Source organism: Martes martes (assembly GCF_963455335.1).
Source record: "Martes martes genome assembly, chromosome: 8".
Taxonomy (NCBI): domain Eukaryota; kingdom Metazoa; phylum Chordata; class Mammalia; order Carnivora; family Mustelidae; genus Martes; species Martes martes.
In genome coordinates, this window is record NC_137895.1 from 99,874,227 (window position 1) to 99,899,089 (window position 24,863).

Sequence of the window (24,863 nt, forward strand, 5' to 3'; positions counted from 1 at the left end):
ACTAAGAGATTATCACTGCTATTAGAAGAGGGAAGGAGGACGAGCTTAAAAAAAAAAAAAAAAAAAAACCCTGGCATGGGGTGGGTGTCGGCTGTGGTTTTAAAACCGGGTGGGGAGGGAGGGAGTCCTTGCCTAGGGCGGGGGCAGAGTTTGAGGTCACAAAATTCCGCTAGGTCACGGGGTCTATAGGGGGGGGGGGGGGGGCTTGTCTTCCTTGCAGGCTCCACCCTTTGCGGAGATTATAAATCCGTCCCTGGCTCGCTGTAACGGCGAGAGTGAGGGGGATCGTGCATCGCCGTTAGTGTTTGAGAGGAAAGCTTGCTGCTGGAGGCATTCTGGAGGTTTGAAGAGGTGTCTCTGGGGTCCCGCTCCTAGATCTTTGGTGAAGATTGGAAAAGAATTAAACTAAGACCATGGGGACCCAGAAGGTAAGATTAATACAATTACCAGTTATCTTTGCTTGTTTTGGGGGTACACTCAGAAAGGCCAGCTTTAACGGAGATGGCTGTGCTCTGTTTTATTATGAGTCATGTAGCCATTTAGCCATCTTCAGGCCTTTTCATATCTTCTCCAGCCTGTGATGCTGTGCTTCTGTCTGTTCTCTTTGGATGTCACGGCGTCTAAAGGACTTAATCCCAGTCCCACTCACCTTCCTGTCGCAGGGAAAGTCACCTGGAGAAGTTGTGTGTTTCTCAGGGGTTTTGTTGCTTTGGTTTGGTTTTAACATAATCACATGATACTAAGGATGTGGGGGTGAGATGGTTGAGTGTTCCAGGATGCTTTGGCTGTGTTGATTACAAGTGTGGGTCTCAGTGAGCCAGCAGGAAGATTCCTCTGGAAGCATTAAACTTGAAAGGACCTGGGATTCGTTTGACAGCTTGGGTGAAGTGTCCAGCCATCTATTCTGTTATTCAGTCCATGGATACTAAGGAGGGAGAATTCTAGTTGTCCTTATTGGTGTTGTGATTGTGAGTGTACGGCACATTAATGTGTTATTGTGTGTTACGTATGTAGTATATGTGCTGGGAGAAAAATCACTGTTGCCAAGGTGAGCTTACTCGAAAATAAGGGGAGATAAGAAAAGGGGTAAAAAAAAAAAAAAGTCCTCGAGAATAGTAAATGATGAAGGAAAGCAGAAAGGAAGAGGTCAGTATTGACGAGAAGTGGATTAAGCAGAAAGAACTGTGTGCGTGCGAGGGCGTCTTGGGTACTTAATGCCTGGCTGTCTGGGGTGCAAGGTCAACTTGGGGAACTGAAACTTCTGGCTGGCCACTCTGTCTAACATAAAGAGGGGGTGGTTAAGGTAAGGAAGGGTTTGGTGGGGGGAACGCAGCAGAAGATGTCCTCAGCCATAAAAATCGAGTTGGGATTCTAAGATAAACACGTGCTTGAATTACTCCCAGCAAGGTGAGAGAGGACTCCTTCCTCCCCAGCCCATCTCAGGTCTCTTAGTTTGGGAGTGAGCCTGTGCTCTCCCCCTACTGGGTGGGTGTAGCAGTACTAAACGAAGTGAACAGGAAGAATTTCAAATGGGATCAGGATACCGCGGGCAGATTTTGTAGATTCCATTATCCGGAGTGAAAAGAACAGCCCAGTGGCGAAGGCACCACCACCACTCTGGGCTTCAGTGGGATCTTGGGTCCAGAAGCAGACAGCACTAGATATAGCTGTTTCCAAAAGAATCCCGTTTGTAGGAATCCCAAGGCTTGCTCTCTTCCTGCAGTTTTATGCTTGTTTTTATATGGAGCAATTTTTTTAATAGTTTGAAATCAGTTAACCCAGTTCCTCTTAACTTTCTTCCCAGTTTTTCTTGCCACTTTTCCCAAGTTTTTATGGTTGTCTATATCTCCGGAGAAGTTCTCAAGTATAACCTGTGCTTTTGTGTTCCCCCATTCATTACCTAAATTTCGTTAAGTTTTTTTTCTTTCCATACCACTCCTAGGCCAAGTGCTCCTAATAGATCTCCTGAATTACTAAGAGACAATCATCAGCGGAAAGCTTTAAGGACTGTTTCTTACCTTTTTCCCCCCACCCCAGGTCACCGCGCCTCTGATCTTTGCCATCTCCATTGCTACAATAGGCTCTTTCCAGTTCGGCTACAACACCGGAGTCATCAATGCTCCTGAGATGGTGAGTGCCAAGCGACCAGAGTTTGAATTTGCAATAGGGAAATTGTTCCTTTAAGTAGGGTTTCGAGAATGAAGAATTTCAGACAAACTTGGTATCCAGCTTGGTGAAGGCTGAAGAAGCAGAAAATACTGGTGGGGAAGTCTAATTGAATCCTTAGTCAAAGGAAGAAGCTCAGTTGCTCCCCATACCCTTGACTGTAATCCATTCCTCTTCTCACCCTGTCATGATACACTTCCTTTATTATCCCTCAGGGCTTAGTTACAAGGAGGATGGGAAGGTCTTAGGGAAGGACTGGGGTAGTCGCTGTGAACATCGTGCTGCTCCCTACTGGGATTTTCAGGACAATTCAAAATTGTTCTTTTCAGAGCTACCATGAACCTCTAAAATGTTCTCGATCTCTTCCATCCCCGCCCATTTACTGGATTCTCTACCAGTAATTGTAATGCTGGTTTTTTAGGGAGGGGAAGATCCCCAGTATTTGCTCCTCATTCAGCCGTAACAACCTATCTGTCCAATCATTTTAATTGGCAGATCATAAAGGACTTCATCAATTACACCTTGGAGGAGAGGTTGGAAGACCCTCCCACTGAGGTGTTACTCACTTCCCTCTGGTCCTTGTCTGTGGCCATCTTCTCCGTTGGTGGTATGATTGGCTCCTTCTCCGTTGGACTCTTTGTTAACCGCTTTGGCAGGTACTGACCAGAAACTGGGTAAGGAAGGGGGCTCTTCCGGTTGCATTGAGAACGGGTATTGAGAATTAGGATGGGGAGGTGATGATGCTTTTGAATGTGAGCATCCCAGATTCCCATGGAGGCAAATAAAGGATAGGCCCCTGGCACTGAGTAGGACTGCTTGCAGCTCTGCCGCCCATCAGGAGATTAGCCTTTGCAATTTAGCTGAAGCTAATTCAGTACTCTCTAATAAAGTACACTGTGAATTTCCCAGAAACCTACCTGATTTAAAAGGTCAGAAGTTGTTTGCTTTTCTTAGAAAATTTGGGATTTCATGCAGGTGTTTACAAAGCAGGATTGGGAGGAAACACTTTATAATCCTTGGCCTGTGGCAAATGTGGATAATGGCCAAATAACTGACATTTTTTCCCCCAAAAAGAAAATTGAATCTTCTCATTCTCTGCTGACTTAGTAAAATGTCTTAGCGGAACACTTCCAGTAATGATTGATGAAGAAACCATTTCATTTGCTAATTACACGTTCTGGAAACACAGATGGAATTCGTCTGAAAAAACTTAAAGCAGTCCATTTTATTTGATAACACTTGGGGTTTGTTGTATTTGTATTTTTGAGGCCACAATGTGATTACTAAAGTCATTGAAATTTTAATGTGGCCCTCCCATAACTCAATGATTTTTTCCTATCATTATTAGCAAAAGAACCTAATAGAGGAAGTAGGGAAACCAGGAAAGGAATGCACAGAAAGGTAAAAGGTAAAAGTGAGGATGAGGGATAAAACTTTTCTCTTAGCAGGTTCTCTCCTTTGGCTGAACATTTAGGATCTCACGGGGAGCTTTTAAAAGTACCAGTGTTTGAGAACTCCCGGGTAATTCCAACAGGCCACCCAAGGGCAGAGTCCCTGAAGTCTCTCAAGCGTCCGCAGTAATTTTCAGCGTTAAGCTCTTCCTTCTGACTTTCTCTAGTTGTTTTGGTGGTTTGGCCTCCCACACTTAACACATAGATGCAGTAATTTATTATTTTATACTGGCTGTCAATACTTACTGTAAATGGCCTCACCATATACTAGCCGAGATCCAGAGAGCTGAAGCGGTCTGCTTTCTGTGCATGGAAAAACTTGTCAAAAATCTGTCTCCATTAGTATGTTGGTGGCACCTAAGCAGCTATAACAAAATCGAGTAAGAAGCATAACAAGAGCAGCACTGGTCCAGAAATTGCTCGAGTGTGTTTGTGGACCAGGTGTATCAGAATTGCCCAGGGCAGTGGTTCTCAGACCTTAGCGAGACTCAACACCCAGATGGCTTCTGGGAACAAGGTTGCTGGGCTCGGTCCCAAAGTCAGACCTAATGATTTAGTAAATTGGGGTGGGGTGGGGCAGTTTTAATTTGTTGCAGATTCCTAGCTAATGCGGTTAGTTTGTGGGCAACTTTGAGAACTACTGGCCTTTGTGCTTGCTAGAATCCTGGCTGCCACTGGGGATTAAAACAATCTTAAACAAGTTCTCTGGGTGAGTTTTCAGTGGGCAGAGGTGTAAGAACCATTGATCTTATCTCAACTAGAATGTTCTGATAACAGACTGGAGAAGGGTAGAGAGATAAGGAAAGAGAGACGATCCCGCCTGGCCTATGTTGCTGACTTCTCTTGTCTTCGGTTAACCTTTCAGGCGCAATTCAATGCTGATTGTCAACCTCCTGGCGGTCGCTGGCGGCTGCCTTATGGGGTTCTGCAAAATTGCCGAGTCGGTTGAAATGCTGATCCTGGGCCGTTTAGTTATTGGCCTCTTCTGCGGCCTCTGCACAGGTTTTGTGCCCATGTACATTGGCGAGGTCTCTCCGACTGCCCTTCGGGGGGCTTTTGGTACTCTCAACCAGCTGGGCATCGTCATCGGCATCCTGGTGGCTCAGGTACTCCAGAACTCCTACTTAATACGTGTTAGTTTCTTGGCTCATAAAATGAGTTAAGATAGATAAAGCTCTCAGGAATCTGGCATATGTAAGTTTCAGGTGTTACTATTACCGCAGCTCACAGATAGCTAAAGAAGCAGGCAGCATAGAGAAAGAAGAGACAGAATTTATTTTTTCCTTTGGTAAGAGAATGGATGATTTTCTGAAAATTTTTTAAGTTCATCTTTTTTAAGATTCAGTTTTTGAGAGGGAGAGAGCGAGCATGAGTGTGCTCACAAGAGCGGGGGAGGAAGGCTAGAGGTGGAGGGAGAAGCACACTTAACCCACTCCCATGCGGGACCGATCCCATGACCCTGGGATCATGGCCTGAACCAACTAGCAGATAACGTAACTGACTGAGCCACGCAGGCGCCCTGAAATTTTTTTTTATTGACTTGCAGGTTATTTAAGGTATGAGCCTTATAAAGTATCATCTTTATCTGGTTTCTAGATCTTTGGTCTGAAAGTCATCATGGGGACGGAAGACCTTTGGCCCCTGCTTTTGGGCTTCACCATCATTCCAGCTGTCCTGCAAAGTGCAGCCCTTCCGTTTTGCCCCGAGAGTCCTAGATTTCTGCTCATCAACAGAAGGGAAGAGGACAGTGCTAAGGAGAGTGAGTATCCTTCACACCTTCGCTGTAGGAATTTTGGGGTCGTGGTTTATTTTAGGATGAGGGTATTGGATCTGTGTTTTGTCCGCTCCTTTCCTTGCTCCTCTGGACCCAAGTGGAGACTTTCCTGATTGATTGCTCTGGAGTCAGAAACTTTGCACCCCTTAAAGAGTGAAGTGAGAAGCAGGTTAGGGTTAGGGCACAGATGCTAATAGATGAGCCATTATCTGGGGCTCATTCCAGTGTGACACCTTCCCAGCTGAGTTACAGCGGAAATGAAGTCAAGATGGCATCTTATCTTTATCCTTTGTCTGTTTGACCAGTCCTCCAGCGATTGTGGGGCACCCAGGACGTGAGTCAGGACATCCAGGAGATGAAAGATGAGAGCGCAAGGATGGCACAAGAGAAGCAACCCACGGTGTTGGAGCTCTTCCGATCGAGCAGCTACCAGCAGCCCATCATGATTTCCATCATGCTCCAGCTGTCCCAGCAGCTGTCTGGAATCAATGCTGTGAGTAGCTGCTCTGTCCCTGGCTGTCCCGCACATGCTTCCACTTGCCCGAGGGGCCAAGCGAGGGTGGCTGCTCACCTCCTTACTACCTACAGAGCCCCCGCGATTCTTGCCACACAGCAGCCATTCCAAAAATGTTGGTTATCCAGGTTTTGACTTGTTTTTTTTTTTCCTTTTTTTTTTTTTAAGTTTATTTACATAATCTCTACACCCACCCTAGGGCTAGAACTCACAGCCCCAAGATCAAGAGTCACATGCGCTTACCAAGGGCACCAATCAGGCGCCCGTTTTTATTTCTTTAAAATTATATCTGCAGTACATGTTTTCCATGTGGGGAAATAAGAAAATAAATAATAAAAAATTCATCACCTTTAGTCTTGGAACTTGTAGTTAATATTGTTCTCTTTCAAACTTTTTTAAAACAGTTACCTACTTTTAATTAATCCTCTTTTCTGACCACTCATTCTTTATTTCTAGTTGTCTTTTACTCTGATAAATCTTATCTGATGTCATCAGTGATAAGGCAGGCCATGCAACTGAAGCAGATGCAAGAATTTACACGCTGTGGCTTTTCTTCAGGACTTTACAGTCTTAAAAAAAAAAATCACTGTAAAGCCCTGGGGAATAAGAGGAAATAAATTCAAGAGATCTGGGGGCACACTAGGAACTTAGAGCTGACCTTAATATTCTCTCTGAATATAGTGACTCAGTTTAAAGTGGGGAGCAAAATGGAAGCTGGCATTTGGCAGGTAGCTTGAATTCTGCAACTACCTACCTTCCTAGCTTTTGGGTTCTAGTGGTGGTAAGAGGATACTCCCATACCTTCTATCCATTCGCAGATAGTTTTTGGATATGAAGCACAGCCTTGTTCTGATTCTGCCCAGAGGGTTTCTCATCACGTCATTCTTCAATCAATACGATTAGATCATTCTGTAGCAAAGCATTTTGCAAACACACTTACTTGATACTCAAAATAGCAAGTTGGTCTTTGGCCTTTTCTCCCTAACACACAAGAATGTTACTTGTATTTGAAATAGCAGTGCTTTTCGTGAAGGATTAGAGGCTGTTACACCAGAAACTGGGAGGAAAAACAGTTTTAAAAACACCTCTGCGATGATTTGATGGATCCCAGTTTCAAATTTTGTCATTTTTAAAAATCACTGTGGGCAGGGCGCCTGGGTGGCTCAGTGGGTTAAGCCTCTGCCTTCAGTTCAGGTCATGATTTCAGGGTCCTGGAATGGAGCCCTGCATCTGGCTCTCTGCTTAACGGGGAGCCTGCTTCCCCCTCTCTGCCTGCCTCTCTGCCTACTTGTGATCTCTTCTCTCTGTCAAATAAATAAAATCTTAATAAAAAATAAATAAAAAATAAAAATCACTGTGGGGGCGTCTGGCTGACTTGATAGAGTGTGTGACTCTTGATCTTGGGGCATTGGGTGTAGGGATTACTTAAAAATAAAAAATCTTGTTTTTAAAAGATTTTTATTTATTTTTTTTAATTTGACACAACATGAACGGGGAGTGTTCCCTTTTTTGCTGTGTCTTTGTCAAATAAATAAATAAAATCTTTAAAAAAATAACAAATACACATAGTTTCTATCCAAGGTTGTAGGTGTTTGAAGAGTTCTTGAGAAGCTAAGTCCCAGTGTAAACACACATATTCATCAAAAAGTCTGATGACAATACGGGCATAGGGGGCAAACACTCCAGATGAAATCATAAACTCCTGACCCAGACCTGAAGGACTGAACCTTAGCTGATCTAGATCCTGTTCCCTTGTTCCCTGGAGGTCTGAGTTCAGTATTGGGACATTTCTATTAACTATGGTAGCTGTAGCAACCCTACATGTCAGCAGGCTGACCAGCAAATAATAAACAATGGTATAAACTGTAGCTTACTTAATACTAAGTACATGTTAAATTAAAATGATAGCTGGTGTCATTTCCTCAAACACTTGGAAAGGACCTAGGGTTAGGGGTCCCAGCCGAGGTTCTGTTTCTATTTTCATGAGCAGGCTGAGGTTACTCCCAGTTGCTTCGCTGTCAGGATATCTGTGTGCTGGTCACTGTTCAAGGGTTAGCGGAATTGTCCGTTGAAGAAGCTAAATTGAGGAACTTGCTGCTGGCTGGCTTTGTCGGAAGATCATGCAACTTTTGATCTCGGGCTTTTGAGTTCCAATGCCATGTTGGGTGTAGAAGTTATTTAAAAAAAAAACAAAAACAAAAAAGCCTTTAAAACAAATTAAAAAAGCTTAACCAATAGTTGTTAAGGAGGAGACTTCAATGAGCAGGAGGAGTAAACATTGAAGAAGAAAATGGAAACAAGTAGCTAGAATTGAGAACCAAGAAGAGAATAGAGATAAGATATAGAAGACGATTTCTTTGTAGAAAAGACACTGACTGAGTGAACCGAAAAACCCAGAAAGGACTCCTTAACCTCCTGGGACTTGGAGTTTATTTTTCAGAGGGTTTTCTTAACTGCTGTGCACAGCTGCGGTTTCACAGTTGGATCTTTTGTTTCCTCTCAGGTCTTCTATTATTCAACAGGAATCTTCAAGGACGCAGGTGTTGAGGAGCCCATCTATGCCACCATTGGCGCGGGTGTGGTTAATACCATCTTCACTGTTGTCTCTGTAAGTTGGATGGTGTGATAGTTTGGGGGCAGGGGAGAGGGGCGTTCTTACTATACAAGTTCAAAGCTGGGTTTCTTGTCCTGCCATCTCCCTCCTCCCTACTATCATTTAAACAATAACCCTTTGTGTTACCTCGTTCTTCTTTGGGGAAGAAGAGCTGTTGAATGATGGGTATAAGTCTTCACTCACTCCAAGCAATTAAGAAGTAGGTGAGAAAGAGGGAGGGGTAAAAGGGATTCTCTGTAGGATGCTTTAAACCCAGAACTAAAACAGGAAGTGTGGGGGTGCCTGCGTGGCTCAGTTGGCTAAGTGACTGCCTTTGGCTCAGGTCATGATCCCGGAGTCCTGGGATGGAGTCCCGCATGGGGCATGTGGCTCAGCAGAGAGCCTGCTTCTCCCTCTCCCTTTCCAGTCTCATGCTGTTTCTCTCCCTCTCTCTTTCTCAAATAAATAAATAAAATCTTAAGTAAATAAACAGGGAAGTATGACTATAACAAGTATCCTGCTATTGGTAAGGCAGATTCAGGTAGTTGGTAACAGTGTTTTCCTGAAAGGGAAAGCAGAAATTTTACATTCTATTTTTCTTTTAGCTGTTTCTGGTGGAAAGGGCAGGGAGGAGGACTCTGCATATGATTGGCCTCGGAGGGATGGCTGTTTGTTCCATCTTTATGACCATCTCCTTGTTGTTGAAGGTGAGTACTCTTTGAGTGAAGGAGAGGGAGGGGATGGGAAGAGAAGGTTATAGGTGACTCTGACAACGGGTGGGAAGATGAGGTCGGAGATCCATAAAGTCACGTGTTTTACAAAAAGTGAATCATCAGAGATCGGTAATGAAACTGCTATAGTTCTATATATATATATTCTACATAACACAGGCTTATAATTTAATTCGTCATGTAATGTTGAGGTAAGTTTTCCCATTTTATGGGTGACAAAATGATCTTAGTGCAGAGTAACATGTGTGAGCACAAGGCTAGGATTCAAAAACGCAGTCTTTTGACTCTTAAGTGAAATAACTCCATTGTACCCCAGGACAGAGGGAGCTTTTCATTATCAGTCAGTCCTCATCTCTAGGAGGCTAGATCCTATCCAGGCTGAGCTGTCTCTACTACTAACTTTCTTTGTTCCTTCCTCATTAGGATGACTATACTTGGATGAGCTTTGTTTGTATCGGGGCTATCTTGGTCTTTGTGGCCTTCTTTGAAATTGGCCCGGGCCCCATTCCCTGGTTTATCGTGGCCGAACTCTTCAGCCAAGGACCCCGCCCAGCTGCGATGGCTGTGGCTGGTTGTTCCAACTGGACCTCCAACTTTCTCGTTGGGCTACTCTTCCCTTCAGCTGCAGTAAGTAAATTACAAACAAACTCAACCAAGCCCATCTCAAAATCAGCTCACTAAAGCCAACACATTTAAAATCTGGCAACTGACACCGCAGAGGATTAGATACTGAGTGTTTCATGTTTTGGTGTTCTGCTTTGATTTTTAAAATTTTATTTATTTTAAGATACTATTTTTTTATTTGTCAGAGTAACAGGCAGAGGGAGAAGCAGGCTCCCTGTGGGACTCGATCCCAGGACCTTGGGATCATAACCTGAACTGAAGGCAGACGCTTAACCAACCGAGCCACCCAGGTGTCCCTAGATTGTATTTATTTTAGAGAGTGAGATTGGGGGAAGGGGAGGAACAGAGGAAGAGGGAGAGAATCTCAAGCAGACACTGTGCTAATAAGCATTGTGCCTGACCCAGGGCTTGATTTCCTGACCCTGAGATCAGGACCTGAGTGAAAAATAGAGTTGGGACACTCAACCAACTAAACCACCCAGGTGCCCCAGATGTCAAGTGTTGTAAACCAGATTTTCTTATTTTCAATGGCATATAGAAAAAGAAGGAATGGTAGCAAAGAAAAGGTTGAAGCAGGAGGGCAAAACTGGGAAACTGGGGACCTCTGTTTTTTAAAGTGAACTCTACCTCCCATCATGGGGCTCAAACTCAAGACATGGAGATCAAGAGTCACGTGTTCTACTGACTGAGCCAGCCAGGTGCCCCAAAACTGGACACTTATTTATTTTAATTTAAAAAATCTCTGCACCCAGCTTGGGGCTCGAACTCATGAGCCCAGGATCCAGTCGCGCACTCTACCAACTGAGGCAGTCAGGTGTCCCAGAACTGGGAAATTTGAAAAGTCCGCTGGTCTGGTCTGGGGTGATTACAGGAATAGTTCTGTCTAGATACAGTGATCATGATCTGTCTCAAAGGATTCCAGAACAACACTTAAATCCACAGTTTGAATTAGCTGGCATTAATGACTTCATGACCTTAAAGATTCATTAATAATCATAGGATATTAATGAATGAATGAGATCCTATTATAAAATGACCTGGAGCTGATTCCTTAAATAAATGTACTTGCAGTGGACATCTAGAATGCATTTCCTATATCTGTGAGTCTTTCAGAAACCAGATTTTTTTTTTTGAAACCCGGATTTTTAAAATAATCAGAAGTCCCAGGGCCCCTGGGTGGGGCTCAGTCAGTTAAGCATCTGCCTTCAACTCAGGCCCTAATCCCAGAGCTGGGATCTAACCCTGTATCAGGCTCCTTGGTCAGTGGGGAGCTGCCGCCTCTTTCTACCTGCCGTTCTCTCCCTGCCGGTGCAGACAGTCTGTTACTCTTCTCTCCATTTTCTGACAAATAAATAAAACCTTTTTTTAAAAATGTCCTGGAATACTCAATAGGTATTTGGGAGCAGATAGGGATCTTTAATGAATGGGAAAAGGAATGACACAGGATTAGAGATACAGTAAGTGAGCAGTGGCATTTAAAGACACAAAGAAGACTCCGTGTTCTTGTTAAATGTGGAGGGCTTGTGCCTCGAAGCCTCCTAGAAATGTACGGTAAGGAGAGGTTTCGCAATGACCAGGATTTACACTGACACTGTTTTTTCGGTATCTTTTCACTAGTTCTATTTAGGAGCCTATGTTTTTATCATCTTCACTGGCTTCCTCATTATCTTCTTGGTGTTCACCTTCTTCAAAGTCCCTGAGACCCGTGGCAGGACTTTTGAGGAAATCACACGAGCCTTCGAAGGGCAGGCACGGGAGGCTAACAGAGCTGAGAAGGGCCCCATCGTGGAGATGAACAGCATCCAGCCTGTGAAGGAGACTGCCACCGTCTAAGCCATGCCTCCTTCCCGCCTCCCTCCCAACATGGAAAAGCCACCTCTCCCCCAGATGAGGGAGAGACCTCATCAGGTTGTAACCCAGGACTGTTTCTGAATGCTGCTACTTGATTCCTTTCTCTTCCCACACACTCCATGAGCACTCAGAGGAACCCCGTGCTGGAGCTAGTATCTTCAGTGGCTTTTGAAACATTTCATTTCTTGGACATTCTCTTCTGTTGAGGAGAGACCAAGTGAACCTACCTTCATTTCAGGAGGAACTGGCCGCTTGCCATATGACAACATTGCCAGCTCTTCCTCCCTTGGGTTCTAATAGGGCCTTGCGAGGGCCAGTAGGGGAGTAAGAGTGAGGTGCAGTTTCCCTGACCCCAGACTTTCAGGAAGCAGATGTACATGAGTGTGGAGGGCAGAAAGGGATTAAATAAGAGCACCTTCCTTGCTTCCATACAGCTCTGCAGAGCAAATTAACTTGAGTTTATTTATTTAATCTTCTGGTTTTATTGCATAAATATTTATTTTTTTAAGTGTAAAATAATTTTACCAAATAATGAAAACATAAGGAAATTGAGGATAGAGGGAGGCTCTTGAGGAGAGGTTATAGGGTAGAAGATTCGATGCTGGAGAGAGAGGTCGAGGTGCAATAAGGGAAGATTCAGGGAGAAGTGTAACGTGTTCTCAGAGGGTACGTGAAGGGGTGTGTAAAGTCTGCACATTGCCTCTTAACCTTCAGGTGGAAACTCTATAAAATGTTAATTTCTCAGAAAAGTCATGTGCCTGTATTAAGAAGCTACTGGTTACCTTTCGAACTTCTTTCTTTGTTTAAAATTATATGTAGTATTACTTGAAACCTAGGGTTATTATTAAGATGGGCATTATAATGGTGGTGGGTGGGTTCTAACTTTGGTTGGAGTCCAGAGAAGGGAAGGTTATTTCTAGAAATCTTTCTCCCCTCACTGGACAAAACTTTTCCCCTTGTTGCAGACTCGTGGGGGTGGGGGGTGTTTTAAGTATTCCTAACACCCACCTGGTAGGAGAACCTTCCAAATGAAAAGCCCAAAATAGTGGTTCTTGGTAGAGGTTCTGTATTTCTCCATTTTGTTCTTTAGATTTTAGTTGTTGATTTTTTATTATATTTAAGCCATAGCTTTAAAAGAATTCAGAGGAGAATGTTCATAAACTAACTTGGAACTTGTAACCTCAGCTCTGGGAGGATTTTTCCTGAACGATTATTACCTAGTTGAAGTATGTTACTGCTTTAGGGTCGTCACATGCTTGTTCTGTTACCATATTTGCATAGTGTGACGGCAAGTGCCCTTAGGGGACCATACATTTGGGGTAGTATGAGTAAATGTGCAGTGTAGCCCACACTTGAGAGAGTATGAATGTATGTGCACTGTCACTTTGCTCTGGGTGGGAGTAGATGACTGGTTACTTGTGTCCTCTGTTCCTACAGCCCCCCTTTGAATAAAAGGTGTTCATACTCATCTATATATATATATATAAATAACACTGCCTTTGCTGGGTAGAATTTGCATCTACAGTTTTCTTCTAGACTTCAGAGTTCAGGCTCATCTGGCTAATTTTCCTTGTTGGGCAGTTGGGGGAGAACTCCTTAAATCTTGAGATGGAGGGTGGAGGCCTCTGCCTCCCTCTATACCTAGACAGTGACAGTAGGAAAGGAAGGTGTGAGATCAGAACATGTGGCCTCTTGGAGTGGGAGGAGAGAGGGAGCCTTTCTTTTAAGGGGGTAAGAAACAAAGTGAAGACCTCTAACTGTGGAGCATTTTAGAGTCAGACAAGATGGAGGGAGGGATGTATGCTTGCCACAGGTCATGGACACCTCTACAAATCATCTAGTTTCCCAGTATTTTTATAAATGGAGATTTACTCTGTCTTCCCTCTTTCATATGTTGCTTGATCACCCTTCTCTCCTTGGTGCTTAACATATTTCAGACCCTTTAGCCAAACCCTTGCCTTTGACAGTATTTTAGTCACCAGTTCGCACTGTTACCCCTGGTCACAGCCTATGGAAAAGAAACTCACAGAGCTTATATGGAATGGGGCTTGGTTGACCAGGTGACTTTAACTGCCCCTCTGCTTCTGAAGACTCAAAAAACAGTGGGTTGGCAGTAATGCTGTGTGGAAGTTTTCCCATTTCTCGGTGACCAGATTGTGAATATTTCCAAATGGATTTTCTATTATTAATGTTACTGTGGTTCTTTGTTTTGAAATAAAAACTCTGAATGTACATATGACATCACATGCTCTTTTATTCTGCTTTGGTTTCAACAAAATCAGCTTTAGTTTACATTTCTTAACTTCCATTTATTTATTTTTAAAGATTTTGTTTGTTTGACAGACAGATCACAAGTAGACAGAGGGGCAGGCAGAGAGCCGGATGCAGGGCTCAATCCCAGGACCCTGGGATCATGACCTGAGCCAAAGGCAGAGGCTTTAATCCACTGAGCCACCCAGGCGCCCCTTAACTTCCATTTAGACAAGAAAACACACCCACTTGCACTCATTTAACACCTTCATGCCTTCATTTATGGACTGACATTCCCCTCCCTACATTCCCTATCCTTACTAGTTACCTGAATAGCTACTTTTTTATTTTTATTTCGCCCAGGCATGATCTCTGTCAAGCCTTCCTGCCGGCAAACGTAATCATGACACTGGTACTCTGTTAGGAGGAAGGAGAATGAAACCCTGAATGTCCTGAAAGAGCTTGGGGATTGCACCGTATTCTCCATAATTGTGGGAATATTAGGTCCCTTTTTCCATCTTTGCGCTCTCTCATTCCGTTTTCCAATAACCAGAGTAACCAAAAAGATCGTGTCACTCCTCTGCTTAAAGCCTGATTACATCTTGTCACACTTAAAGTGGCATCCAGCCTCCCTTACTGTGACCTGTAAATTTGGTGACCATACATCCTAGCTGACTCCTGTTACCCTGGAGTAATACTTAAGAGTATATACCGCTTTCATGATCAAAACCCCCCTAAAAATATCCTAGGGTTACTCTACCTAAAATGTTTCCTTCAACTTCATCTCTTATTTCTCTGCTTACAGAAGTCTAGCCCCGCTGAGCCTTCTAATTCTCAAATACTTCAAGTTCATTATTAATATGTGCTTTGCACTTGTACCCCTGTGCTTAGAATATTCTGCCTCAGGGCCGCCTAGGTGGCTCAGTGGGTTAAGACTGCCTTCGGCTCGGGTCATGATCTCAGGGTCTTGGGATCGAGTCCTATATTGGGCTTTCTGCTCAGCGGGGAGCCTGCTTTACCCCCCTTCTCTCTGCCTGCCTCTCTGCCTACTTGTGATCTGTGTCAAATAAAATCTTTAAAAAAAAGTATTCTGCCTCAATTTTGTATGGCTCTGTCTGGTGAGTTAGGTCTTAGTAAACAACCTCTGTAGAATATAAGCTCAAAAGCAAGTACCTTGTCTGTCTCGCTCCTGCCCCAAACACTGCTGGACATCAACTGATGAAGTGTTATCGAACTGGTTGGCTCCAATCAGAAGACAGAAACTACACAATGGTTTAATCAGAGAAAGTGGAATATAAAGAATGTCAAGCTGGGGCGCCTGGGTGGCTCAGTGGGTTAAAGCCTCTGCCTTCGGCTCGGGTCATGATCTCAGGGTCCTGGGATCGAGCCCCGCATCGGGCTCTCTGCTCAGCAGGGAGCCTGCTTCCTCCTCTCTCTCTCTCTCTCTCTCTCTCTCTGCCTGCATACCTGTGATCTCTGTCAAATAAATAAATAAAATCTTTAAAAAAAAAAAAAAAAAGAATGTCAAGATGGGCCGCCTGGCTGGCTTAGTCAGAAGAGCTTGTGACTCTTGATCCCACCGTTGTGAGTTTAAGCGCCACGTTGGATGTAGAGATTACTTTAAAAAAAAAAAAAGTCAAGGTGTAATAAGTAAAAAATAGCAGTGGTACCTGGCTGGCTCTGTCAGTGGAGCAAGCGACTCTTGATCTTGGGGTCGTGATTTCAAGCCCTTCATTGGGCATGGAGCCTACTTTAAAAAAATTTTTTCATTAAAAAAAAAGGAAAATAATAGGAGAACTAAATATGGTATTCTAGAGCTGAGGAAGAACATCCAGGGAGAGACATCTTTGGAAGAGAGGCCACCTCCCCAAAGCTGAGGCTCAGTTCTTTTTTTTTTTTTTCAAGATTTTATTTGAGAGAGGGAAAGATAGAGCGTGATGGGGGGCGGGGGGGGGGGGCGGAGAAGCAGCAGGAAAGGGAGAGGAAGGCTCGCCCTGAGCAGGGAGCCCAAGGCTGGGCTCAATCCCAGGACCCCAGGATCATGACCCCAGCCAAAGGCAGGCGCTTTATCCACTGAGCCACCCCAGGCGCCCCTAAGGCTCAGATCTTTGAAAATGCAGAGTTGTAGTCTACTGGATAGAGAAATTTGCTGGATTGCACAGGCCAGAGCTGGTGTGGCCTGAGAAGCAGGGGACAACTGCAGGTGAGCCACAGCTGGTGGCCAGACATGTTGAGTGTACAGAGGGGGTCAGGGCACCAATTGTGGGGGGCGGTCCTTGGAGCTTTGTGGGAAATGATTGCCAGACATGGGCTGGGGCTGTGAGGTGACTGATGGAGCTTGTATTCTGGGTGCATGACTGGGGCAGTGTGCCACCAAATGTTTTGTCATCTATGGTATGGCCACTGGAAAGAGCAGGAAAAGCCCCATTCTTCCTAGAGTATCCTAACAGCACCATCTACTGAAAAAACTTCACTGTGCTTAACACTGTCAAGAGGAAATGATCTAAAGGCATTCCATCCATTACCAAAAGGATGAATTTGGAGCCGAGGCAAAAAAATCAGTAACTGGCAGAATAAATGTGAGATGGCTGGCTGAAGTGGTCCTGGGCTGAGAGAATAACTCTTTCCACACCTCTCAGAGTCTACCCGTGCTTTTGATAAAATTTAAGTTAAAACGTACCACCTTTTTTTTTTTCTTTCTTTTTTAGCCTAAAAGGGTTTTTGCAGAACCTTTGGCCAGGGTTCCAACTGGACGGCTGCAGGGGAAGTTGGGCTGCTGGCCGCCACCCAGGGTTGAGAAAGGGAGACGGGGAGAGGTGGGAGTGCCCCTGGGCCTGGAGCCTGGCGCCGTGAGATGCTGGGGAGTGGCCGCAGGTGGGGACCAGACCACAGGTGAGCCCCAGTCCTCCAGCTCTGGTTCTACGTTCCCGGGGCTTCCCTATGCCAGCCTATCGCCAGGGAGAACTACTTGAGTGTCGATTGCCAAAGTGACCCAACGAATCACCTAGTGTCAAATCTGTGTCCTGGATCCGGGCCCTGGTTGCGACGGCACAGGTGTCGCCGCCGGGCTCGCTCTGGGACCGCTGCCCGAGGCCGGCTTCTTGAGCGCGCAGGTTTCCGGCTTGAGCCTTTTCAGCCCCAGGCGTGGCCCTGCGGCGGCCACCGCCCACTTCCTCCGCCCTTCCCCCCGCCCTCCCCCGCGGCGCTGCTGGAGGCCAGCCTGGCGCCTGGGAAGCCGCAGACCCTGCGGGAGGCGGGGCTTTAGCCGCGTCTTCACTGCGCAGGCGTGAACGGCCGCAAACGTCTAGTCCGTATGCCCTTTGGTTCAAGATCTTTGAAACCATTTCTGGTTCTAGTCCAGGTCGTAGCCCAGAAAACCTTACAAAGCAGGTATTTTTCACCTGTCTTATTATGAAGTGAATTTAGATTGCTGATTGAATCCTAGATTGCTCTAGGCTTAGTGACTTAATTGATAAGCCTGAATCACGTGAGTTACATTAGATAGATTTCAGAAATTGGGGCGCCTGAGTGGCTCAGTCGTTGAGCGTGTCTGCCTTCGGCTCGGGTCATGATCCCAGGGTCCTGGGATCGAGCTGCACATGGGGCTCCTTGCTCAGCGGGGCGTCTGCTTCTCCCTCTCCCACTCCCCTTGGTTCTGTTCCCTGTCTTGCTGTGTCTCTCTCTGTCAAAAATAAATAAATAAAATCTTTAAAAAAAAAAATAAAAATAAAAAGATAGATTTCAGAAATTAAATCCAAATCTCATTTTTTTTAAATGAGGAAATTGAGAGCAATGAATTAATTGGCAAAACGAGCTGGCATGGTACCTCTGTCTCTTGACTAAATGCTCAGGGACTGGAATAAATTAAATAGCCAATAAGGTATAAGGGTGCCAGTTTCTACATATATTTACCTAAATATTATAAAAAAGTGTTTAATTTTTTTAAGGTTTTATTTATTTATTTGAGAGAGAGCGCATGGGCGGGGAGAGGGACGTAGGGAGAGGACAAGCAGGCTCTTCCTTGGTGGGGGGTGTTCTGGAGCAGAGGGATAGGGCTGGGGCCAGGGCTGCTTGCCTCTCCCTCTGCATGCCACTCCCCCTGCCTGTGTTCTCTCTCTCTCTCTCACTCACTCTCTCTGACAAATTAAAAAAAAAAAAAAAGAACATTTAAATATATATATATATATATATATATAAAGCAAAACTGAAAAAATTAGCAAATCAACCATAAGGGAGAAATCAACCTATCAATTTCAATTAACCGTAGGCTAAGCAGATTAAAAACCTGAAATAGTCCAATTCTTTACCATGGACTCTCCTCCTCTGTATATGAAAGAAATTAACATTTCGTTTGCCATTTATTTTGCAGTTCTTTTCCCTACAGAATTAAAAAAAAATTTTTAAAGATTTTATCTATTTATTTCACAGACAGAGATCACAAGTAGGCAGAGAGGCAGGCAGAGGGGGGAGCAGGCACCCCGCGGAAGGGAGAGCCTGATGTGGGGCTCGATCCCAGGACCATGGGATCATGACCTGAGCCGAAGGCAGAGGCTTTAACCCACTGAGCCACCCAGGTGCCCCTTAAAAAAAATTATTAATCAAATTTAACAATCTTTTCTTTTATAACTTTGTGTATTAATTCCTTCTTAAAAAAACGTTTTCGTCCCAGTATAAGTATTAAATATTAAATATTAATGTTTCTTCTAGTAATTTTATAGCTTTCATTTATGTTCAAATCCCTGATTTCTACGGGATTTATTTGTGGGTATGCTGTGAAATAAGGATTCATCTTTGTGTTTTTTTCCTCAATACCTAGACTCAAAAATCCAACTTTTCTTCTTTGATTTGAAATACCAGCTTTGCTCTACATTAAATTTTCATATGTACTTGGGGCTATTTGGGGCCATCTTTGTCCCATTGATCTGTTTTTCTGCAGAACCAAATTGTTTACATATTTCAAAAATATCTGCTGGGCTACTCCCTCCTCACTTTCCTTTTTTGGAATTTTCCAGATTAATTTTTTCAACTTCCAAAAAGAAACCTGTCCTAATATTTTCATTGGGATGACATTGAATAGAAATTCATTCGAGGAGCACTAACATTTTTATGATATTAAGTTTTCCTATCTCTATATTCTATTCTTTTCTGTATCAGAAGAGTTTTGGGTTTTGCTTTTTTTTAAGATTATATGTATTTGAAAGAGTGTGAGCAAGGGGAGGGGCGATGGGGGAGAGAGAATCTGAAGCAGACTCTACATGGAGCAAGGAGCGTGGAACCGACTTGGAGCTCCATCCCAGGACTCTGAGATGATGACCTGAGCAGAAATTAGGAGCTGTCCACTTAACTGACTGAGCCACCCAGGCAGCCCCCTCAGAAGAGTTTTATAGTTTTATTCATAGAACTTCTCAAAGAAAATACTTAGAAGATATTTTATATCATTTTATTTTATAGGTGCTTATTGCAAATGGCATCTTTAGTATTGAAAAATAGGTTTAATAGAACCTAGAAAATAGGGGCACCTGGGTGGCTCAGTGGGTTAAAGCCTCTGCCTTCGGCTCAGGTCATGATCCCAAGGTCCTGGATCGAGCCCCACGTCGGGCTCTCTGCTCAGCAGGGAGCCTGCTTCCTCCTCTCTCTGCCTGCCTCTCTCCCTACTTGTGATCTCTGTCAAATAAATAAATAAAATCTTAAAAAAAAAAAAAAGAACCTAGAAAATAAAACACTGGAATAATTTCCATCACTGAAAGAGTATCTCAGCAATGTTTTATGTAAGAACTCTTTTTAAAATACAGGGTCTGGGTGGCTCACTCTGTTACGTGTCTGCCTTGGCTCAGGTCATGATCTCAGGGTGCTGGGATCAAGTCCTGCATCAGGCTCCCTGCTTAGTGGGGAGTCTGCTCCCTCTGCCTCTCCCTCTGTGCTCTCATTATTTCTCTCCCAAAAAAGAAATTTAAAACTCTTTAAAAAACAACAAAAAAAATAGAATACTATATTAGGAGAGCCTGGGTGACAGTCATTTGAGCATTGGGCTCTTGCTTTCCACCCGGGTCCTCATCTCGGGATCAGGAGATCAAGCCCTGAGATGGGCTCCACGTTCAGCATGGAGTCTGCTTGAGATTCTTTCTCCCTCTCCCTTTACCCCTTCCACTTGCTCTCTCTATCTCAAAAATCAATCAATCTTGGGGCACCTGGGTGGCTCAGTGGGTTAAAGCCTCTGTCTTCAGCTCAGGTCATGATGCCAGGGTCCTGGGATCAAGTCCTGCATAGGGCTCTTAGCTCAGCGGGTAGCGAGCCTGCTTCTCCCTCTCTCTCTCTCTGCCTGCCTCTCTGCCTACTTGTGATCTCTGTCTCTCAAATAAATAAATAAAATCTCTTAAAAAAATAAATAATAAAAAGTACTATTTTAGTCTACTAGTGCATCCAATCAATGTGGGTGGAAGGGTGGATTTTTATGCCTTCTGTTTTACAACGCTAAAAAGGGGAAGCATTTCCCAGTCAGGCACAATATTTATTCCTATAAATATATTCAGGTAAAGGAGACACACCATTTCACATAAAGCCTCTTCAAACATACCGATTTCTATCCAGATTTTCACCTTAATCTCATCCCTTGAATTCTTATACCCTCCCAAGCGAACTGTAACCCCCATTAGGACTTCACCAGCAGATTATAGAACCACAGAGCATGGGGCTACCGTGTCAAGAATCCTACAAATGTCATTTCTTCACTCAATGACTATTTTACCTACTCATGTGCATATGGCTCTTGGTTCCCAACTGCGGTCAGGCCAAAGAACTTAGGCCCTCCCATCATTTCTTATTTTGATTAATTGCAAGAACATCACCCCAGGTAACTAGAGGTCAAGTTTCTTGAATTCTTCCAAACTAGGACAAATAGAGCAGGTTTTTTAGGGCCCCTCAATTTTGAAGGACCAATAGTAGTCTCATATACTGTTCTTACAGTCCAGATCCTTCCAGTAATATGCCAGTTTTCTGTAGAAAAAGACCATAGAAACAAATTAGAAAACATTGTAATTTATGAGAATTATAATGTATAAAGTAAGCAAAATGCTTACAAGACAGGATCAAAGTACCAGCACCCCAGGCTTTAAAATGAAAATTGTAGGGTCTCCTTTTATATGTTAATATACCAAAGACCCACTCCCAGGATTTGCTGGGGCTGAGTAGAGAAGGAAGGGCTTCATGACACCTGTATGAAAGATTAGACTTTGACACTTAGCAGGTAAGGAAAAGGTGGACGGTACTATAAATTAGCAATCTCCAAAAAGGTTACTGAAAAGGCATACTGATAACATACATGTGAAAGAGATACTGATTACATATCTTTGAAAACAAAAAGATAACGCTGTTTAGAATAACAAAAAGAATATAATACTTAATTTCTGTAAATGTGCTATGATGTTTGTCCAAGGGAGTTAAACATTTACCATCTTTTCTATTAATTGAATGCTTATCTTAATAGGTGACTTGGTTATTTTTTATTATGGAAAGGTTGATTTCCTCCTTATAGTCTAGTTAAGACAAGGGCTGAGAATTGCCATTGTGTTTAGCAATATGGAGATCATAAGTGACCTTTTTAAATTTTATTTTATTTATTTATTTGACAGAGATCACAAGTAGGCAGAGAAGCAGGCAGAGAGAGAGGGGGAAGCAGGCTCCCCGCCAAGCAGAGAGCCCGATGTGGGGCTCGATCCTAGGACCCTGGGACCATGACCTGAGCTGAAGGCAGAGGCTTTAACCTACTGAGCTACCCAGGCACCCTGATCATAAGTGATCTTGAGAGGAACAATTTTGGTGGAGTGATGGTGTTGAAAATTTGATTGTCATGGGATCAGAACAGAATGGGAGGATTTCAGACAAAATATATTTCAAGATAAGAGAGTATTATTATTATTATTATTATTTTAAAGATTTTATTTATTTATTTGACAGACAGAGATCACAAGTAGGCAGAGAGGCAGGCAGAGAGAGAAGGGGAAGCAGGCTCCCCGCCTGCAGAGAGCCCGATGCGGGGCTTGATCCCAGGGCCCTGGGATCATGACCCGAGCCGAAGGCAGAGAATTTAACCCACTGAGCCACCCTGGCGCCCCCAAGATAAGAGAGTATTAAAAAATAATAGAGGGGTACCGGATGGCTCAGTCAGTTGAGTGGCTGGTTGTCTTTGGTTTGGTCATGATACCTGGGTCTTGGGATCCAGCCCTACATCTGGCCTCCTGCTCAGCGGGGAGTCTGCTTCTCTCTCTCTCCCTCCCTCTGCCCCGCACCACTGCTTCTCTATCTCTCTCAAATAAATAAATAAAATCTTTAAAAGAAAAAGAATAACAGGATGATAAATGATTTTTAAGAAACAACAAAATAAATCAATATATCAGGAAGGCCTGGGGCACCTGGGTTGCTCAATGGGTTAAAGACTCTCTGCCTTTGGCTCAGGCCATGATCTCAGGGTCCTGGGATCAAGCCCTGAGGCCCACTCTCTGCTCAGCAGGGAGCCTGCTTCTCCCTCTCTCTCTCTGCCTGCCTCTCTGCCTACTTGTGATCTCTGTCTGTCAAATAAATTAAAATAAAATAAAATACAATATCAGGAAGGCCTAATGCCTTAGTCTTGGATCAAAAAATTATTCAAGAATACATAAAGTAAAAATGGACAGAACTAAAGAGAGAAGTAAACAAATAAAAAATATTGGAGGGGCACCTAGCTGGCTCAGTCCGTGGGGCATGTGACTCTTGATCTCAGGGTGGTGAATTCGAGCCCCATGTTGGGTGTGGAGCCTAATTCAAGAAAGAAAAGAAAAAATATATATAGGGTGCCTGGGTGGCTCAGTAGCTTAAGCCTCTGCCTTCAGCTCAGGTCATGGTCTCTGGGTCCTGGGATCGAGCCCGGCATCGGGCTTTCTGCTCAGCCGGGAGCCTGCTTCTCCCTCTGCCTGCCACTCCCCCGGCTTGTGCTCTCTCTACCTTTCTCTGACATAAATAAAATCTTTTAAAATTTATTATTTATTTATTTGAGAGAGAGAAATAAGATAGTGAGAAGAGTGCATGAGTGGGGAAGAGAGGGTGAAGCAGGCTCCCGCTGAGCAGGGAGGCTGGTGTGGGCTCATCCCAGGACTCTGGGATCAGGACCGGAGCCGAAGGCAGACACTTAAATGACTGAGCCACCCAGGTGCCCCAAAACTGGCTTATTTTTCTTTATTCTTTTGGAAAATGCAAGTGGCATAAGGAAAGACACAGTGAAGAGCCACTGACGGGAGTTAATAATCATCATCTCTCTCTTACCCTGATGAAGACTGCAGAGTGCAGAGTCTGAACAGATAAAAAAGAACCCTTGGCACTCATGGGTGGCTCAGTCCCTTAATCGCCTGCCTTCAACTCAGGTCATGGTGCCAGGGTTGTGGGATTGAGTCCCACATCAGGCTCCTTGCTCAGCGGGGAGCCTGCTTGGACTCTTGCTCTCTCTCTGGCAAATAAAATCTTAAAAAAAAAAAAAAAGAACCCTTTTTCTTGACGTAATAAATAAGAATTGATCAAAGAACCAGCGGAAATTAGCTTATTTGTGCTTAAGGGTTCCTCGGGCAGCACCCAAGAGACCAGCAAAACCTACACAATTTGGGGAATGTTAAGTATGACAGTAGTAGATTAAGTGGCTGAGGAAGGGTTTGAGATTTAGGAAATGAGATCTGGCATGTAGAGAAGGCTGAGAATCAAGGAAGATCTAGGGTTGCAAAAAGGACAGGAACTGTGTGGCTAATCTGGCTTAATGTGCACTTACTATATTGTTGAGAATATTCACTTCAACCATGGGAAACAATTGGAATGTATGTAACACAGGAAGCACATTAATTAGAGGTAAGTCAGGGGGCCTCCGTGGCTCAGTGGGTGCAGCATGTGACTCTTGATCTCGTGGTTGTGAGTTCACCCCGCATTGGTTGCGGAGATGACTTTAGAAAAAAAATCTTTAAAAAATTATAGATCAATTAGTAATCAGTAAGACAGATTAGATTTAGATAGGCAGAGTACAGATGCAGAGAGCCCAGAAAGAAATGGAAAGAGGCACCTAATACTCTTCTTTAGCCTAACCCTGAATACTCTTACACAGCTGTAACTATGAACTTAACATGGCCACCCATCATTGACCCCCCCCAATCCAGCCCCCCGAATACTCTGCTCAGGTACTGAAAATAAGTTCCATAGCTGTTCATCAAGCTAAGGAGAGCTAGGAGTGCTGGCCGCGGTGTCTGCGAAAGAGGAAGCCTGTGGGTTTGTGTCCAGGTACCTTCCTTCTGCAGAAGCCCGGCCCACCAATGTCAAGTTCTCGTCCTCCGCCTTTGCCCCGAGTCATGCACCAGAGACCTGTCCTGGGAACACCACTTGCACCCGTCCTGAGCGCGTGTATCGCATATGCGCATACCCCGTGCCCTGAGAATTTGAGGAAATGGGTTGAAGACCAGTCTAGCGTCTATATTTGATGCGCCTGCTCTTCTGATGCCTTGCAGGCTCATACACGGGGAGGTAGCGCTACCACTGTATTCCAGTCCTTTCTTACCTTAACCTTTCAAAATCCCCAAGAACGCTTTCTTCTAGGAGCACAGAGTGGTCCATCAACCACCCAGAAACTAGGACTCTTTTAAGGAGAGCCCCGGCCACCAGCGGCTGCTGTTGCTTTTCAGTGGGGTTTCACTGCAACCCCACACAAAGGCGCCTATTCAAATGCCTACCTTCCAGCATCCTTAGTCAAACTAACTTCCTGCGCCTTAAGCTTTTGTCTGCCCCAACTGGCTTCTTTATTTAACAAATTCCCTTTATCTCCCGCTTGAGGCGAAGCTCACTGGCCCCCAGGGGGCAAGCAATATTTACTAAAGTTCCTCCCCGACTTTCCTGCCCCTGTCTGGCG

The 24,863-nt window shown here is 44.3% G+C and overlaps 1 protein-coding gene across 1 annotated transcript; it reads left to right on the plus strand.

Moving 5' to 3' along the window:
* The first annotated feature begins 260 nt into the window (after nucleotides 1-260).
* LOC308347699 (solute carrier family 2, facilitated glucose transporter member 3) lies at nucleotides 261-13,941 on the plus strand. The gene is made up of 10 exons (XM_080811346.1): nucleotides 261-428; nucleotides 2,038-2,130; nucleotides 2,662-2,822; nucleotides 4,483-4,723; nucleotides 5,214-5,376; nucleotides 5,697-5,884; nucleotides 8,409-8,513; nucleotides 9,104-9,205; nucleotides 9,653-9,856; nucleotides 11,471-13,941. The coding sequence occupies exons 1-10, from the start codon at nucleotides 414-416 to the stop codon at nucleotides 11,684-11,686; spliced, it is 1,488 nt and encodes a 495-aa protein (XP_080667472.1). The 5' UTR covers nucleotides 261-413; the 3' UTR covers nucleotides 11,687-13,941.
* The last annotated feature ends 10,922 nt before the right edge of the window (nucleotides 13,942-24,863 follow it).